Source organism: Notolabrus celidotus, chromosome 13 (assembly GCF_009762535.1).
Source record: "Notolabrus celidotus isolate fNotCel1 chromosome 13, fNotCel1.pri, whole genome shotgun sequence".
Lineage (NCBI taxonomy): Eukaryota > Metazoa > Chordata > Actinopteri > Labriformes > Labridae > Notolabrus > Notolabrus celidotus.
This window is the reverse complement of record NC_048284.1, coordinates 5,951,067-5,970,857: the sequence shown is the minus strand read 5'-3', so window position 1 is coordinate 5,970,857 and position 19,791 is coordinate 5,951,067. Positions and strand designations below refer to the sequence as shown.

General features: G+C 41.3%; 1 protein-coding gene across 1 annotated transcript in view; it reads left to right on the top strand.

Annotated features, from left to right (window-relative positions):
• bmf2 (BCL2 modifying factor 2) overlaps positions 1-17,983 on the top strand; it is a 64,455-nt gene extending 46,472 nt beyond the window's left edge. The window contains exons 4-8 of the mRNA XM_034698993.1: positions 3,715-3,815; positions 5,052-5,460; positions 8,262-8,516; positions 9,746-9,963; positions 15,366-17,983. Coding sequence (XP_034554884.1) covers positions 8,285-8,516; positions 9,746-9,963; positions 15,366-15,482 — 567 coding nt within the window. The 5' untranslated portion in view covers positions 3,715-3,815; positions 5,052-5,460; positions 8,262-8,284 and the 3' untranslated portion in view covers positions 15,483-17,983. The remainder of the gene's footprint in view (positions 1-3,714; positions 3,816-5,051; positions 5,461-8,261; positions 8,517-9,745; positions 9,964-15,365) is intronic.
• The last annotated feature ends 1,808 nt before the right edge of the window (positions 17,984-19,791 follow it).

The window sequence follows — 19,791 nt, the reverse complement described above, 5'->3', positions numbered from 1 at the left end:
TACTTTATTGTAAAAGTCATAAGGCTCTGTAATGATGGAGCTTCATTTCTCTGCTGTTTGATTCAGGGATAGTTATCAAGGTGGAGCTTTTTGCAGATGACATTTTGCTGTGTTTAAACAAAGTGTGGTAAAAGCAGAGCTTCATATCAGTGCTGTTCAGCTCAGTGTACAAGTAACAACAACAAAGCTTTGTTCCAGCATTGTTTTGGTTGTGAACAGTCCAAAATAGAAAGTAAATCTAAGTTTCAAGAAACCCGTTGTCCTTTAATTTATTCATCATAGTTTTGTTATTCTTGGAGCTGGTTTTTTTTGACTCTCTGTCAATAATTCAAAAATATTTCTGCTCCTCATCTTTCAACTGCGAGGCCAACAAAAAGCCTTTGTTAGACTAGTTTGGAAGGGTTCAATGAGTGCTTATGAGTGTGTTTAGATGGGGCGTTAGTCATGTAATTCATAAGGCATCCAGAAGTAGTGAGTCAGTAAGTTACGACTGATGAATTGTTGATGCCTGTTACATGATTGTTGAATGGTCTTCAAGACCAAACAAGTCTGGTTGACTCACAAGTCCCACATAAAGTATTTAGACAAGTGGGTTATATAATACAATCAATTCATAACAAACGATGAGTATGCTAACAATGGGTTTTAACTAATAGAAGGTGCAGCAGACAGTGATAATGTCAGAGCAACAATATATTGCTATTCTCCAGTGCAAGGACGACTGCAAATTGGATCGAGGAAGTGTTTTGGATATTGCACAGGTGTCATCAGGCTGCCAGTCTGTCAGATGAATGGTTTGTTTACCTCCTGAGCTGCTACTGCTGCTGCTGCCGCTGCTCAGTAATCATTAGGCGTTCATTCACTTCAACTTGCTGCCGCCGCCACTGGGAGAAAGTGAAGACAAACCGAAAGACACAAGGACACGAATTAATTTCCATCCTAAATATACGCAGTGTCACTTCTGCGTAGGTTTACATTCAATCCACTGCTTCAGAGTGCTGTCAAAATATGCATAATAACGCTAAGGAAGTGTTTCCCCTCGGGTAGTTCTGGGCATCAAATGTGTTACCTTTGGATGAACTCAGGGAGAGCAGTGTTTATTGGCAGAGCCCCTGCTGTACCTGTGGTTAAAATCAAGAGGTGTTGACAGAACAGGGAGGAGGAGGAGGTGGAGGGGGTAGATGGCGGACAGAGGTTTCCAATAACCTGTGAAACCTGGCAGCTCTGTCATGAAATTTCACAATCAATTTGCGTGAAAAACAGCCCCTTGAAAAAAAAAAGAAGGATTTAGGTAGATAATGAAACAGCGAGGGGATCAAAACCATAAAATTGTGATGCGAGAGCACACGCAGTACAAGCACAAACACGGATGGAGTTGTTTGGGTGCGGAACGGATTGAAGATTGAAGACAAAGCGTCTGGATGTCAGGCACCATTAGGGAAAAAGCCACAAAGCAAATTGTATCATTATGCAGTGAACTTTGAAAAATTTCAACATCCAGAGCCTTCTCACCTCCGCTGGCAGCACGTAGTCAGAAATAACTCACTGAGGATAATTTTTGACTGCCTCGCTCAGGGAAAATTGCTGGAATAAAAAATGGGTTGGGACACATTGTCTGCGGCGGTGGCTGCTGACACATAAGAGGTACTGGAAGTTTCAGTTTAGATGACAAGTTGTGAGTTCAGCGCCGACACAAAGGCTGCTTTTCCCTCTTCAAAGGGGGTTCAAACAGTGCACTTGAAAGTGAAAGACAGCTTAAAAACAGGATGAGATTGCACAATGCATGACGATTGTGTTTCTGGATTTGTTGCATTGACAGCCCATCATGTTGTGTTCTCCAAAATGGGGGGGAAAAAAGCCAATTTGCAAATCAAATTCACCCAATGAAAAAGTACTGTATATCCCAGAGTGTGTGTTAATGGAATAACTGAGTGTGATTGAAAAGCAGTATTCTTGGAGCTATTGTTTGGGAACATTAATTAGTTATTGATAAAGGGAATACAGCAATGAATTGCTTGTGGGCGATTTGATTTTTTCTTTGTTTTTCAAATGCAGCTCACAGTGGACTAATTAATTACCGATGGTACCACCTCTGAAAAGTAGCTCTAAAAGCCCGACTACCACATCAAACTGTGGTTTAAACTTTTTAATTCCACCGGGTATTTTTTGTGTTTTGATTTGGCTTCTTTAATCTTCAAAAAGGAGCTTTAATGAAGAGGCGTTTATTAATTATTCAAAAAACGCAGCTGTGTTCTTCTAATCATAAACATCTGAAAATCATCCAACAAAAATAAATAAAAAAACATGACATTTTCAGTCTGCACCATACTTTGAGTTTGAGTAATGTTTACTTAATATGTGCTATTGACACCTTCTCCAGTCTTAATGTTGCAGCTGTGATCTGCTTTCCTCACACAACACTGTCACAATAACAACTGAAATAGTCACAATATTCACAAAACAAACAAACCATTTCAATTCTGCGTGTTAAAGCACATGCATGCACAGGTTTCACAACACTTTTTCGCTTTTACATCAACTTAACTCAAAATTGTGCTAGTTTTCTCCAGAACTGCATGAGGAACCTTGAACAATCCTTCATTGACAACTAATACCCCCACCCACACAACACTCTAGAGAGAGCGAGTGAGCAAAAACAACCACCATCTGATGTCTACTTCCAAATTTTGGGTGGGGTCCCTCTCGCTGTAGGATTGGAGTTGGTATGAGGGTGGTTGGTGTGGATGGGGGGTTGGGTATATAGCTTCAGCGACGTGGCTGTGCAGGGGTTGTTTGCTGCCTTTGCCAGTGAAAGCTGTGTACAGGAATTTGGTGACAAGTTGAGAAAATCACACTTCACACATTACCAGCTGTACAGTAAAGGAGTGGGACAGTGTGAAAACATAACATCCTGCACGAGCTGACCAACGCTTCACGCAAAAAAAACCAGCAGCATCTGCTTTCATCCAGAAATCGTCTCCTGGGAAAAAATCTGACTCACACCCCGGATCACATCGTCTCACTCTTCTTAGGAGGCTGTTTTGAACTCAGTAACCTTTTTTTTTTTTTCAGCTGAGGCTTGATATCACTGGATTTTTTTTTCATCCTTGTTTGACTGATGCCATGGGTAGGCGTGCCTCTTCTCTGGAATGGGGGTCACCAGCCTTTGCTGCTGTTTAGTTCACTGTCACTGTGCATCTATCAGTTAAGGACACCATGTTTAACAATGAGCGCCCTCAGGGGCTAAACTGAAAGGGCTCTACTGTATGTTTGCATCAATGCGTTGTTGTTGGGTTACTATCACACAGGATGCATTTTAAGGCCACTTTAACTCCACTTTGTCATGTTGAGTAATGCAAATGTACTATTTTCATTTGTTATTCTGTTAATTGTTTTATTAATTTAACATATCCTGTTTTATTCTGCTGATTTTAATTATCCTACCTCTTTTCTGCTTCTGTCTTTTCTCATTTGTCCTATTTTTTTTTTTGCAATAAAAATGACTGTACAATGAGACACTGACATGAATGTGTGACAAATAAATCAATGAAGCTATTTGTTGCCGTGACAATACACTACTCATCACCACACCGACCCCGGTTATTGGGTGGGTACAATCACTCTATCTAGCAGCAGCTCCCAATCAGCTGAGCTGAGCTGAAAGCAGTCACATGTCTTATCTGGGTTTGTGTTTTTCCCCCTCCACGTGTCAAGATACCCGAAGCAGAAGGCGGGACCAAAACAAACCACCTGATTGGTTCGCTGCGTGTCACCAGCTTATGGTTGCGAGGAGGACTGTTCTCTTAAAGGGCCAGGTGCAGTATTTTTTTTCTTTTTTTATTCCACTCACCTCAACAACAACAATACAGATTGGGCTCAGCATCTTATGCAGGCAGATTTTATCACTATGTAACATTTTGAATGTGAAAGACGTTCAGTGTGAATACAAAATGATTGATTCAATTGACATAGGATAAAGCATTGTGCAGGATTTTAGAATAATCAGTAGGGTATATTACACATGAGTGCTTCACTTGATTATTTTCATTTGATACTGTGTGCTTACACACAAATGCAAGCCCAAGGGAAATAAGATGCTTTTTAACTTCACTTGTTTAATAATGCAAATACAAATTAAGAGTTTTGCATACTGAGGTTTGCATATGATGTATTGTTGTGAAGTAGCATGGACAGTTTAGTTTTCATTACAAAAACATTGCTTTAAGAATAATTAAACATAAACTAAAAACGTATTTATGTAAGGTTTAACAATTTTATTACTTACTTTTCTCATGTTATGTTTTTTTTAAATGTTGCTTTATTATTTTACTAATTTTAACTGTTTATCTTATTTTTTTTTTATTTATTCATTCATTTATTTATTTAAATTGATCTATTTTTTATTTTTAGCCTTCATTTTATTTTCAACTCTTATCCATACCCCTTTTTAAATGTATTTATTTTAACTATTTATATTCTTAATATTAATTTGATGCTTAAACTTTTTTTAATTACAAATATTTTATTGTTGTTGGTGTGCATTAGTCTCTATTTTAGTCTCTATTTTAAAACCATTTTTTAATTTTTTTTAATATATTTTATTTCTGCTTCTTTCTTGTTTTCATTTGCTGTAAAGCACTTTGGGTTTCAATTTGCTTGTATGAAAGGTGCTATATATAATCACACCATGTCAACCTGTCACTACTGACATTTTTTAATACTGCCTGTGATTACTTCTATTTAATTTAAATTCCACTGTAACATTGTATATATCTAAATTGTATTCTAGCTTTATTTATCTATTTTTATTTTTACTTATTGAAACTTCTTTCTTGATTGTACTTATGTCTGGGTTGCTGTAACAACTGAATTTCCCCCCCGGGGATCAATAAAGTAATATTTTATCTTATCTTATCTTATCTAATATAAATAAAGCTTGATTGATTGATTGATTGATTGATTGATTGATTGATTGATTGATTGATTGATTGATAATAGTTAGTTTTGCTTATAACACCTTAAATGTACTTATATTATGATTTTTAATGCAGGTAGCCTGTTGTTATTGTAGGCTTATGGAGTATATTTTAAGATGACGTGTTGCTGCTTCCTCAATGCCTCTTCAACCACTTAAAATTTGCTAGAAAACAAAAAGTAAGTGATTTCTTTTAAAGCCACAACAGCATTATTTCACCCTTCCAGTGTGTTGTATTTGCATGACACCCTGGCTGACTCTGTTCCTTTCACATTCTGAAGGATGGGCGGGTCCCGGGCTGCCGGGGCGGACCGCTTTGACAGAGGGAAAAAAAAAACAACCCCTTCTCTACTCAGCAAACATCCATGAGTGGTTGTAATGCAAAGAGGGATACGAGTCGCATGAGCACGGTCCGTAGGAAACACGGTGTTAACGGGAAGCTGTCAAGATACCACCCATCACTACGGAAAGCGCGTTTGCTGGCGGTGAGTGTTATTTCTGAATCTTTATTAAAAGAGGAATAAGCGCACAGTTGCACCGATGCACTGCTGCACTGTTGCACTGCTGCACCGTTGCGTGCGCCTTCTTTGGTGGGACTGAGTTTGTCAACAAATGTGCGCGCAGCTCGGGCATGCCCGGGCAGAGTCGTTATGTGTGACCGGACTCGCAGCAGTGTTTGAGGGGCTTTCATTGATGCATTTCCACCCTATGTTTCATAAAACTGCAGCTTTGGACGCTTATGTGGACAGAAGAGGTGAATAAATGACAACGTTGCTGTTCTGTCTATCACCTCCCGTGCGTGGATTTCCATCTCCCCGGCTGATGTTTTGCCCGGTGTTTGGGACTCTTATAATAAAATATCTCAGTGTAGTTTTCCACATTTAACTTGCAATATTCCCCTTAAATCAGTGTCTTTTTTTGTATGAAACATTGTATTACATTGAGTAATATCTTGAATTTGCCCTCTCTTATCTCAGAGGTGTTTGTTTTGGAGAGGAGAACATTGTTACATTGTTATGAAACTGTCCTCATTTCTAAGTGCTGCCTCTGTTTTGGCTGCGATCACGAGTAATAAAAAGCCAAGAGCAATTCTTTTTAGATAAACTCCTTACTTTATATCAACAACTTCAGCAGTAGTTGTGTTTTTGCTGAACTCAATGTGTCAGCATTACTGGAAGATGCTGCTGCTTGCTGCTGTCAGTGTTTGTGTGTGTGTGTGGGTGATGTGCTGGTCGGACCTAGCGAGTGTTCGCTCTGAAGTGCCCCGGGCAGTGAGCTCCTGATGCGGCTACAGATGCAGCACATACCCGGTGATCCTCCGGAGCTCACTTTTGAACTACACCTTCATGAAAGTCTCATTTTGTGCTTTTTTAAAATTTTATAGTGAAATAGTGAATTAGTGATAACTTCCATTAATGCAAAAGTAATGGTGTTTATACAGATACAAGCAGTCTGAGTTGTCCTTTTCAAATAAGAAGTAATGTTTATGTCTTAATTGGAGCCTGTCAGTCTCACACTGATAACCACAGGACATGTTTTCTTACCAACATGAAGACACTCAGTGAAATAGCTGCAGAGCTCACCTTGTGTGCACCCCCCTCCACCCAAGCATGGAGCAGAGCCCGGTGCACAGATGGTGCAGCAGAGGGAGCCACTCTCTGCTGCTGCTTTGAGCCTCTGACCAGCTCTGTGCTGGATGCCAGGCCTCCCTGCTGCCCCAGGCAGTGTGTGTGTATCTTTGTGTGTTTTTGTGTGATGTCTTTTCTGTGTGTCTCCCTGTCTATGTTTGTTTTTATGTGTCTGACACTATGGCAGTCTTGCCAGTCCACTGCTGGCTGCCAGGGAAATTGAAGACAGGGCTCACACACATTGCCACTGACACACAACACAAGTGTTCATTTGATCTCAGTAAGACTTGTAGTGTTGCAGAGAGCATTAATTAAGGCCTCACTTAACTTGCCTAGAGGAGACGTGAACACAGATGAGGACTATTTGGGATTCTGCACAACTAATTAGTGTACTTGCCTTGGGTGCAATGGAGGTCAGATCTTTTGTGGGTCAATAATATGTTTTTGTTTACCCCCCTAAAACAGACAATCCAACACAGAGGCATACATCTTCACTGATAATGTGGCCTAGCTAGACAGACAGCAATTCTCCACAGTTGTTTAAACTGCATTTCCTCCTTTGAGTCCTCATGATATGACATCATGCAAAGGGACACTTTCTCAAAGAGATGTACAAATGGGACCGCATCACTCTGTAAACACAATACTAGCAGATCCAGTTTCATCTTTTGCATTTGCAACCCAGCCCATTTGTCTCCACTCACACAATAAAAGGAAAAAGATAGGCGCCCTCCACAAAGGATGAAACAGTAGTGCAGATTATGGCACGTGGCCAACGAGGAAGAGTGCAAGTGTTTACGAGAGGATGGAGTGAAACTTGTTATCTCACTCGGGAAACAACGGCAGCACATGACAGTCTGGGTAAAACTTTAGTTTCACTGAGGTTTCACTCTCACACCACCACCACCACCACCACCCACTGCTTTTACTAGTGTAAACAGGCGGCTATCCATCCAGTGATTGAGCGGCTCAGAGAGTGAGAGGGAATAACAAGCGCAAGTGTTAATGTTGAGCTGCAGAATTGTGCTAGAGGAAGCTAATCCCTTGACCGTGTTCTCCTCTGTGGCACACTTTTCCAGATTAAGGTGGTAGTGATGGAAAAAAAAACAAAAACCTGTCTTTCTCTGTGGATTAAAATTGGCACATTATCAGAAACAGCTCGGCCAAATCTGCTGCAGGAGGATGGCAAATCTGGCGTAGCGTTTTATTTCGCCCACCCACGGGGTCACCCCTACACAGGGTGCTTCCATACGTTTGGCTCCTGTTGCCACTCATCACTGTATTATAAGAGATAATCGTTTAAGCTACAGCTGGTCTCTTTGTGTTTTCATAACCTTTCCCAGCATAGACAACAACATTGGCTGATCCATCCCCGCTCGTCTGTTTTCAGTAATACCTCACGCTACATTAGCGTCTTACAGGGCATTATAATGACGAATGATTTATTTACACTGAATGTGGACTGTATTTAGCTATTTTCCATCTGCTTGGGGGTTAAAGTTTCTCCTGATAACAGAGTGATATCTGTGTTTCTGTTCTGCCTTGGAACAGATGATGCATAAATCAGCTTGAAGACCGTAAACCTGTCAGAATAAAGCTTTTATTCCACTACCGTGCGACTTTTCATCTCATCCTTTAAATTCCCTTCTCTTCTGCAGGGAGTTTACCGCTGAGGCGTCGGATGGATGATGAGGAGGAAGACATGTCACGGCCCATCTCGCAGCTCTGGGGAACGCCCTTCAGGGACGTCAAATACGAGGATCGAGCCACGCACATCACGGCCGGACAGGCCCTCGCCGCCGTCACTGCCGCCGCCGTCGTGCCCACGTCGCAGAGCCACAACAACAACAACAGCATCGGCGTCGACCCGCTGCCTTGCACCTTGCACCGGCAGCCTCGCTTACCCTTTCACGGTAAGGAGGGGCGAGGTGATAATACCGTGAGCCTTCTTATGGTGTTTACAGCGCTGCATGGTGTGTAGATTATTCGTCATTCCTTTTATCTGGGAGGTGATTGTCCTCAAAGACCCGGGCGATTAAACCTGTCAATCGGATTTGACAAGTGTTAGATAAGATGAGAGCGGACTAGTTTGTTTTCCTTCAGATATTTAGCTGAGCAAATTCCATTTTCATTTATCACACAAGCTTTGAAATTAATTCTCCTCGTAGCTGGGAGATCCCCTCGTCTTATCAAGCACACAGAGGACTCAAGGAACACCCAGTTCTTCCCAATAACTTTTGTTTACTATGCCAATTGTTGTTTTTAGAAGTTAACTCTAAGAACCTAAATCCAGGAAGTGATGGTCAAACTCTCTCAGGTGTCTTTTTTTAGAGCTCTCACTCTGGCGTTTCTTGAAACCATAAAAACAAACACAAATTGAAGCCTACATAAAGGCGCATACCAACACTAATATGCCCAACAGCTTTAATCCAATATACATGCTCCATTTCTAATCAGATCAGTGTGACATCATCCTAATTTAATTGCACAAAAGTTGAAGATTGTTGTTTGTTTGTTGACTCAGTGTCAGCATGTAAGAGGTACATATTGTCCTCGGTTTAAAGTCATCAATACATTTGCAGCTGTTGCACTTCATAGTAATCTAAGCAGTAATGGATGTCATGCACTTGGCAGCAGTCCACAGTCCAGGGATGCTCTGTTTCCGAGAGACATCATGGGCTTCTGTTTGGCAGAATAGCAGCTCTTTCTGCAAACATGATAACATAACAAAATGTTTTCCCTCCCAGTGCCATGACAGCAGGAGTTGTGCTGAAGGCAATGAGTAAACTCAGTGACACACAGCTTATAAAAAGAGCTGTGGTTCAGTGAGGCTGTTGTTGAATAAAAAAAGGTGTTTGAGTTTTTCAACCGCCGATGCTCTCTCTCTTTCTTATTGTTGACTCTTCAGTTTGGCTTTGAGGATCTATGTTTCATGTTTTTTTTAGAAGCAGTGTAGAAAATAGTTTTCAAAAGCTTTTCCATCACTTCATTAAAAACCCAAAGAGACAAACACAAGCAGCTGATATCAGCAGTGTCTTCTAGCATCGCACTCATCCTGGTAGTGACATTGACGACACTTTCTCGGTGTTTCAGAGATCCAACATAAACACAAGTTTATAGAAGCTTGATGTTTTGCTTTTAGGCAACGCTGGATTACGCTCGCATTTCCCCGCTCAGTTCGAGCCCATGGAGGACCGGGGAGAGAGGCAGATCGAGGAGGAGGAGGCAGACGACCGAGGGGAGGAGGACGACAGGATGGCAGAGGGGCCGGAGGAGCAGGCGGGGATGAGCGCCGAGGCGCAAATCGGTCGCAAGCTTCGGGAGATCGGAGACAAGTTCCACCAGGATCACGTTGAACTGGTAAGCCTCAATCCCAAGCACAGAAGTGGATCCTCACATGAACTCCCACTTCAAACAAGCATCTGCATGGCCTGTGTGTAGAAAGTGAGAAAACTATAAACAACACAAACACAGGAGGATGTACATTTCCAAGGAGAAGAAGTGGAAAAGCTTTTCTTTGCTGGTTTAGCATCTGCTGAGAGAGAAACAAGGGACAGATAGAGGATTGAAGCTGCATTTTATCAGGCAAGGCAAAGTTTAGTGTCTCTTGTGGACATCATATTTAGCTCAATAGCAGCAGTTTGTTGCTCACTCAAGACAAAACAATTTGCCAGTGTGGTTCACCACGACTCAGGCTGGATAAGAATAGCCTGTGCAGAGAATTAGCCGCTCTCTCCTGGCCACGCTAAAGGAAAATTACTAAGCCATAAACGGGGCACTGTTCAGTAACTTGATTAACTTAACGAAAGTCGCTGACTGCTGCAATTGATTGAGCCACTTTTAACATCTTAATATTGGATTCAAGTCATTACAAATGACTAATGAAAGGTTAAACTAGAAATCCAAGAGAGCAGGAAGGAAACAATGGCAAAGACTCAGGCAAAAATCAACACAATGACGCCGACGGAAATTCATTCAAGAAGCACAGGGAGGTTAGACACAACAAGTTGACCCAGAAGGAAGGAAAGAGATCAGTGCAGTCAGGGTTTCAAACATAAGAAGGGTATATTGGTATCAGCAGATAAAAGCTTGAAAAATGTAAATATCCACCGATATGTACAGCTGAAGAGTTTACACGTTAGTTATGTGCACAGCTTATACCCGCCAACAACTAACCTCAACATGTCAGCCGTGTTGGAAGTATTTTGAAGTGTCCGAAACCGACAGCAGAATAGCTATTTGTAATGATTGTGAAGCAGGTGGCGCACTCCTTTAACTCTATCAATTTAATTGTACATCTGGAGAACCATCATCCTGAACAGCACCAAGAGTTTCTGTAAAGTAAGCACAAAAAGTGTCCATGAAAACTTGTCATGAGACAAAACTAAGAATATGGCGTGACCTCCCAAAGGTAAAGGAGTGTCTTGATAATAGGGATGGGCAATGATTTTTTAAGATTTGTTCACTTTGTGAAAAACGAAGAGTTACTTTGAATATTTTCTCATTTTGAAAGTACAATTTTTCAACCTTTTTTACCGGTGCCTGGCTGTAATACAGTATTCCCGCCAGACGGTGGCTACAGAGCGTCTTAAAGCTGTTTGCTAACCGCATTAGCAAACAGAAGAAGAAGAATGCTAACTGCATTAAATAGCAAAAGAAGAAGAAAACAGTTGCAACAGTCGCAGCAATTTTCTCCGTTTTTGAATCTCACACTACTACACATGTATTTCCAGAGACTGAGCATGGCTGTAAAATGTAAACACACGCCACGCCGTGTCACAGAAACACCCACGTGTGTGTGTATGTGTGTGTGTGTGTGGGGGGGATTATTCAAATAATCGTTGAATAGATGCCAATGATTATCCAATAGTATTTTGGCTTGAAATGCCCATCCCTACTTGATAACCCGCCTTGTTTCAGCATAGTTGAAGATGCTAGCTTGCGCAGGCTAATGGATGGACTTGAGTTGGTATCAGTACGGCCATGTCAGGTATCTGCAAAAATCCAGTTTGCATCCCTGCTAACGAGAGACAGGTGAAAGTGATCAGGGCAATCAATACAGAGGGAAACACACACACGAGGGCAGGAAGTAAAATTACACATGAAACACAAGGCGAGGACTTTCAAAGTAAAACAGGAAACACTAAAAATAAATGTCAGCATGCAGAGAGTAAAAGAGGACGTAACACACTGGGGTAGAGCTACAAAATAAGATAAAAGATGACCCTCCTGTCTTATCTTTGTACCCTTTATGTGTGCTCTGTCACGCCAAAGACAGACCTTAAAGTTCTCAGACTTCAAACACTGAAAACACCACGTTAAACTTTGGCGGCTCCTAGAGGAGTAGTTATAGTATGCTTCATATGTTTTTAATCCTGTATGTTGAGAAATAAAATCCACATGGAGAGAAGCTCAAACTTAAAACCACTCTCAGTTTTGCCTTGTTGTTTTTGCAGAGACACTCCTCAGGGGCTTTGCTTGTATCAGTGTTTATAAAGTAGTTCACAGAGGTCACATGACCAAGAACTGAGTTAATGAGTACAACATATACTGGGAGGAGTGCCATGGTTCTTATCTGCGGCTCGCTGTCTGTGTGTCGAGGCATGTGCGGGATCTTTGTTGAGAACAAGGTGTGGTTGATAAGTTTTGGAAAGCACTTGACGGCGTGGTGAATGGAGAAGGAGAACAAACAAAGACAAGAGGAGAGAAGTGAGAGAGGGATAAATAAAGTGATATAAGTGACAGATTCTGACAAAGTGTGCAAAGATTGAGACGGAGCAGGTGAGATCGGCGTGTCTGTCGCTAGCAGGAGTGAGCAGCACGTCTGTGTCTGGGTAGACTTGGCCGTCTGTTTATACGTGCGTCTAAAAATAGAATCTGACTCACGGCTACCCACAATACCTCAGTTGTCCCGCTGACTGGCTCAGTGTGTGCGTCCCTGTGTGTGTTTTGGTTTTTGTGTGTATCTCTGTGACACAGAGATAAGAGAGAGAGAAGGTTTTTTTTTTTTTCTTTAACTTTTTTTTGTCTGCTGTCTGCGCTGGAGTTGGTTTCATCCGGCAGGATCTGATACCACCACCGCCGCTGCTGCTGCTGCTGTAGGAATACTCCAAAGGGAGAGCGAGCACAAGTGGTCCTTTATGATATCCAATCGCTCCTCTGTATTGTGTCTGCTGCTATTGTTAGACTTTTTCACTCGACTCTCCAAGCAGAAGTTGCCAGTGTGGGCTTAGCTGTGGGGTTTTGTTTTTGTGGAGTAGATTACGTCTGCTGTTTGAGTGTTATCTTTGAGTTTGGACTACTGTTGTGGCAGAAAGCATGACAATATATTAGCAGGGGTTTCCAAAGCAGTTTGCAAGGCAGTATTTACTTGCATTTCAAGTATTGATCTTCTGTTTTGCAAGTTATCATGACAACAACAGCTTTTTTCAGTCGGCAGGTGATAGTTTTAGTTTCTGGTAATGCACCAAGTTCTTCTGATGATCCCATTTTGCTGCAATAAAACACAAGAAGTGGGATAAACAGACCTGAAACTCTCCCTCCTCTACATGTCAGATGTGTCATTGTATTTCAGGGCCTCTGCTTAATTCTAACCCTCATAAATTTAGAGGAGAAAGTAAATCCAACCTAACATTTGCATTATCCTAAACAGGCCAAAAAAACGCACAATTCTCCTCAACCAAGGCAGAAAGATGAGCCTCACATGGAACAAACCAGGGTACTGTTTAAGTACGCTCAACAGCATAGAATTAAAGCAATTAAGGACAATTAGGGTTACATTTAGCGGTGCTGGTTCAGTTCAGTTCAGTCTGCTTGTTCTGCATTAAATAGCCTGTGGCGGGCTCTGATTGCTGGGCTGGTAGAGACCTCGACAGAGGGTGCAGGGAGAGAGATCGTTACAAGTATGCTTATGCAACAGGCTGAAATATCGGAGTGTTCGCAGAGAGCCGGGGGGGAGCTGTGCAGGATCAGAGATGAGGAGCAGGGGGAGAGAGGAGATCGCAGGCTGCAGCAGGAACCCCTTCATCTGTCTGAAGTCAACACAGGGCTGAGCAGCTTGACGGAACATGACAGGAGCGGGGAAGGCGGCTCCATAGGAGGGGAGCGGTTTCGGTTTCCTCTGCTTTGTTTTGATAATTATTCGGCTGACTGCGCTATTACAAGAGAGCTGTGATGAAATAGGCAGTGTGTTCTTTGAAAATGAACTTGTTCTGAAGTCAACAGGGCGATATTTAACAAAAGAGAGAGCTGGAAAACCTGAGGGAGGAAAATGGAGTGATATCATCAGTTATTATTTCACTAAAAGCACTTAGAAATCCAAAAACAAGAGCTCTTACTGTGCTCATTAGGGTTTATGAAAATGTAGCTTCAATCCTGAAATACTGCCATGAAAGTTTCAGCAAAGTGTCCTTACGATGATAGTGGAGACAAAAAGAGACTCAACTTTAGTGTCATACATGCAAAGTATACTATTTCAAATCAAATATTCAGGAGCTTTAATAAAGTAAGCAATGTCAACAACTAGGCCTGTCAGGGATAACGTGTAAATCACAATGCAAATAAGGTCTATGCTGTTCCTTCATGCACACCGTAGTGAAGCTGCTGCAGTGTCTTCCTGCTTCCCACTGCAGCTGTGATGAAAAAGGCAGTGTGTTCTTTAAAAATGAACTTGTTCTGAAGTCAACAGGGCGATATTTAACAAGATGGAGAGCTGGAAAACCTGAGGGAGGAAAATGGAGTGATATCATCAGTTATTATTATACTAAAAGCACTTAGAAACCCCAAAACAAGAGCTCTTACTGTGCTAATTAGGATTTATGAAGATCTAGCTTCAATCCTTAAACACTGCCATGATAGTTTCTGTCTTACGATACAACAGTGGAGACTTAAAGAGACTCAAGTTTGGTATTTAGGAGATTTAATAAAGTAAGTGAAGTAAACAACCAGGGCCATCAGCGCTAAGGAGTTAATCGCAATGCAAATAAGGTCTATGTTGTTCCTTCTGGCTCACCGTAGTTAAGCTGCCGCATTGTCTTCCTGCTTCCTGCTGCAGCTGTGATGAAATTAACCATCACTGTCTTTTTGGATGGCACATTTCACTTTGATTAACTCCTTGATGGTTCAATATGCACTTTGAGTTAAACATAGTTAAGGTATCACCAAAGTACTTTGAGTTTGAGCGACCAGCTACAAGCTAAGCATACATTTGCGGCTAATCAGAATGATGACAGCGACAAGTGTGACGGAGCAGGTTTTTTGGCGGCAACTGTCTGCAGTCCAGTCATCATTTTGCAGCATTTTGCAGGACTTGAGTCTAAGGGATGTCCTCAGGCTGGCGTATATTACTTCAATTGTTAATACGGACGTTAAAACTGTCTTGAAATGCAAAATGATGGCATGAAAGATGAGATTAACAAGCGAAACACAGGAATTACTCACAACTTTTCACAAGTTTGACAGCCCTAATAACGCTTACTCGTTCTGACTTTGAGTGAAAGTCCCCATGGCATCATACGGCCTCTGCATGTTATTTTTTATCTGCATCAGGCAGGATGTGCGTGTGACACACTTGTTTGCTAGACATCATCTAATGTTGTGGAAACATCCAGTCTACCTGATCACATGGTTTCATCTCACTGAGGTTACTACAGGTCACATGGAGAACCTGTTGTTATGAAATCTGAGCCTCATTCTTATTCTGACATAACATGCCCTCATGTTCATAAACTAATGTGTGTTTCTGTTTTTTCTTCTGTCTGCAGTTTATGAGGCATCAGAGGCAAAACCTGCCGGTCTGGATGCGCCTTACCATGGCCCTGTTTGGCTTTCTGTTTCAAAGAGAGGCTCTCTTCCCTCGCCTGAGAGGAGCGCAGAGATGAAGGGACTCCTGGCTGGCTCTGGCCTCAGCCTCTTGTCTCCCCTCCACCCCCCCCTTTCCTCCTACCCAAAGGGGACAGGGGGACCAGACTCTAAGAGATGGCACTGTAAGATGGAACACGGGTTTGGATTTTGTTTTCTAATTGAAGATGAGATGAAGAAAACACTGGTCGCCGCTGGACGGAGACTGATTACAGTTTTTTTTTTTTGTTACTTTATTTTGTTTTTGTTTTTTTTTCGTCTTTCCAAGAAGGAGCCATTGTGTTTGAAGAGATATTTTCGAAATATTTGTAAGATTACCTATTTTGTACAGTAAACTGCTCTTTTGATTTGGTATTTCAAGTCTTGAAGGACCTCCATCAGTCCAGGGAATGCCTTATTCTCTCCTGCCACAGTACAACAACCCTTTGCATCAAGGACACCATAAAGACAGAGATCCATTTTGGAGATTTGGCCACTTTTTTGGGGGGCGACAAACTGTGGACATGGACATTTCTGTGCTGAAGTTACTGACTTCAAAAACCCCTTGAGGACTCAAGGCACATTTCGAATTTGTTCTCAGAAAAAACCACAAGTCCTGTACTTTCTTTACTCTTCCACACTGGCTATATAGGAAATGGTTGTCAAGTGTTGCACGCTGGTGTGGCACCATGTTTTTACCAGCTTCCACTCATCCATCAGCATCTCCACCTGCAGTACCACTCATGCTGTTCAAGATCAGATCCTGTCGAGTCAATAAACACATGCATACTTGAATTTAGAGATAGTCGAGTAACTTGAGATTGTAATTGTGATTACTCTTTTGATATGTGATCCTGTGTTTGTAGGAGAGCGTGCTTACTGTTTCCTAAATCTGCAGTAATGTTGAAACCAAAAAGCACAAAGACAAACCAATCTCCTCTGTGGGATGAACATCAGGGAACTGGAAAACAATCAGACAGCTGGAAATCTTTGGATGAATTTGATCTGTTTCCAAAGCTTTTCAGGGCTGCTTCCTCTGGCTGGATTGACAATCTTAACCCTTTGTTGCACGGTGAGCCGCCTGCAACGTGACAGCTTTTTTTTTTTAAAAAGGGTGAGCAATATTCAAGCCAGTGGAAAGTAGGAAGTCATGTCTTAGGGATTTGCTGCATTTGCAATCAAACTGACACCCATTGAAAGGACATTTCCCCCAAATACACCCTCACTGAAAGACACCTCGCTATGAGTATTTTTGTTACAGCCACAGAGATGAGTTTTTAATTTCATTTCACTCCAGGTTTATTTATAAATCTCAAAACACTGCTTCAAACCTGATGTGCTGATACACGTTCGTATCACCTCAAACTTTCATTCAAGTGCTTTCTTTCACCAAACTGCCAGTGGTACATTCTGCTTCACTTTGTACAGTTCGAATAAGACATTTTTTTACTTCTCACACAGACACATTTAGCGAAAGGAGAAAGTTTATACATCCTTGCTTCGTGCTACGTTAGCATTTTGCAGCAACACAGCCACTGTTTTTCTAAATGTAAGGAACGAAGTCTCTTTTCGGACTTTAAATAAGATGATAAAAATTCCTCATTTGATGTATTTTTTCAGTCTGTTGTAGATTCATGATATGAGCTTTTGAAGACACTGATGGGTTTTTTCCTCTTTTATGTTTTCTTCAGGGAGTAGTTAAGAACCATATTAGATACCTGACGCTTTTTATAACGAGATGTGTTTGCTGAAATCTGCCTTTTAGCGAGGACTGACTGATGCAGTAGACGATGCTGAACAAGCAAAGATGTTTCATTCGATGTTTCACTCGACATCCGATGGAAATGTGTTACAGATTGTGACAAAAAAAAAAAAGAGGAGCTGAACCAAAAGTTTGTTTCCTGCAAGCACTGAACGCTGAGCCAATTCAGACATTTGTGACGCACTCTTCATATTTAACTACTCCCTGTCCTTACTGAGAACAAGTTTCATTTTGTTTGCTTTCTTTATTTGGATAATTTATTCTAATTTATTTGTGTGTATATTTGCTCAGTGCTACTGTATAGATGCTATCTCAGTGTGTACAGTCCTTTCCTTCTCATTGTTGACGTGCATTCAGTTGTGTGTTTGATGCCAGTGTGTGCAGGGAGGTTGGACTAAAAGCCATGTGCCTCGTGCATTCCTCACACGGTCGCTGTGTGAGCCTTTTTACAAATCACACGCAAAAAAATAACAGACAATCAAATGTACAAAACGTGCCTTGTGAGTAAACAGACCTGCCTGCATTATCATCGTCATTAACACTTGGCTTAACTCTCCTGACGTCACTGGTCACAGCTCTTGTTTCACTCGGGCTCTGTGAGATCAACATAAAAAAAGAAAAGACAACAGTTTGATTTCTCACATCAGCTCACGAGGCACAGGCTCAACCTTTGACATCTCTCAGCACCAACGGCGAATATCACCACGCTAAAAATCCTTCTCACTATCAGAGACGACTGTTTGCAATCAATGTGCACTGTAAAAAAAAAAAAAAAAAAACCACGAAAAAAGCAACAATTTTTTTACCTGTATACTGTATTTTGCGCCTCTCTCTTTCTACTCCTGTGCTGAACTTCCCCCTTCTAGACTCCTGAGTCCTTTTTGAGATCTGTAATATGCTGGAGCGGCCCAGCTCGTCTGGGTTTTTGTGCTTTATTATCTACAATCTAGTAGGGCTGCGGGTTTACATTTGAAGGAAGAATGAGCCACCATGGTGCCCAGTATTATTTGTAACGCGAGACGGGTTGATGCCTGTCCACACCAACGCTTTTTTGCAACCCTGACTCAAGCGGAATATTTTTTATTCATTTAAACCTTCAGTGTCTTTAATATCAAAATTTTTCAATCACTTTTAAGAGTATCAGAGGAGGAGGAGTGCATCTTTACTGTCAAGTGCTGTGATTTGGTGTTTTTATACATTTGACATGAATTTGACGCAGCTATCGTTGCTGTCTTTATAAAAATTTTTAGCAAAAATTTTCCATATCTTTTTGTAAGAATACAACGAAAGGCATCAACAACAACACCTTTTTTCGCTTTTCTATGAGCGCTTTTTTTTTTTTTTTCAATGTTGTGGCATTTTAAATTTTTGGGGGGGATATTGCCAAGTCTGCTGTGTCACTCTCAGTTCAAGGGCTTTTTTTTATTTTTATTTGGATATATGTAAATGGAGTAAAAATGCATGTCCAACATTCCTTGAAAAAAAAAATCTGTATCTTAAGGGTTTGAATGTAATTTAATGGAGTGAAACCACAATATCTCTTTTAACACATGAACTGAACAGTGGAACTTAATTCAGACTCTCGTGCTGTTTGTGCGCGCGGGGAGTTTGTATCGTCTTCACATTGCTTTTTTTACGTTCAGAGTGGTCTCAAGGATTTCACGATTTCATGTGTCCTATGAAGTGAGGCCCAGGCCAGATGTAGCAGTTTTTTCTTTTTCGTTAAAGCATTGGCTGTGTTATTGTCGGGACTGCTCTGTGTCTGCTGCACAGTTTCTTTGAACAGCGCAGATCATGGAGCGATGGAGGGAACAGAGGAGGACAGGGGATGTTTGTTCTTTTTCTAGTGCAATATGCTGTACATAAGAGCTTGGCTCTCCAAATCTTAGAATCTTCTCTTAATTTTTTTGTTGTTCAATGGGTACATTGCTGTTTTTTTTTCATTAAAACTCTATGGACAATTGAAAATGACTGTTGCTTCATTTCTTCTACAACAAAAAGGGAAACTAGGGGTGCTGTTGATCTAGCGGTCCAAAGCGCACGCCCCATGTATAGAGGCTAAAATTTGCTGCATCTCAATCAATCAATCAATCAATCAATCTTTAAATATATCGCACCAAATCACATCAAACGTTATCTCAAGATGCTTTCCAAACAGTGCAGGTCTAAACTGTACTCTATGTTCTATTATTAACAAAGACCCAACATCAAGACAGGATAAGATCCAGTCCCATCTTACAGACAGGACTCAGTCTGATCTCATCTTAATCCACCATGAGCAGAGCACTTTGCAGCATTTAGCAAGTTACAGTGGCAAGGACAAACTTCCTTTAACAGGCAGAAACCTCCAGCAGGACCAGACACATGTTAGACACACATCTGCTGAGACCAAATTAGGGTTGGAAAGAGGGATAGAGGAGAATAAGAGAAAGAGAGAGAGATTTCCTGTCGTTCTTCAGCTGTCCTATCCAATAAAGGCAAAAATGCATCAAAAATGCAACTTTAAAAAAAGGAAAACTAAAGTATTTAAAGCACTGTAGCAAAAAAGGGTGCACAACTTAAGTTTGGTGGTAAGGGTGACCAGTCAT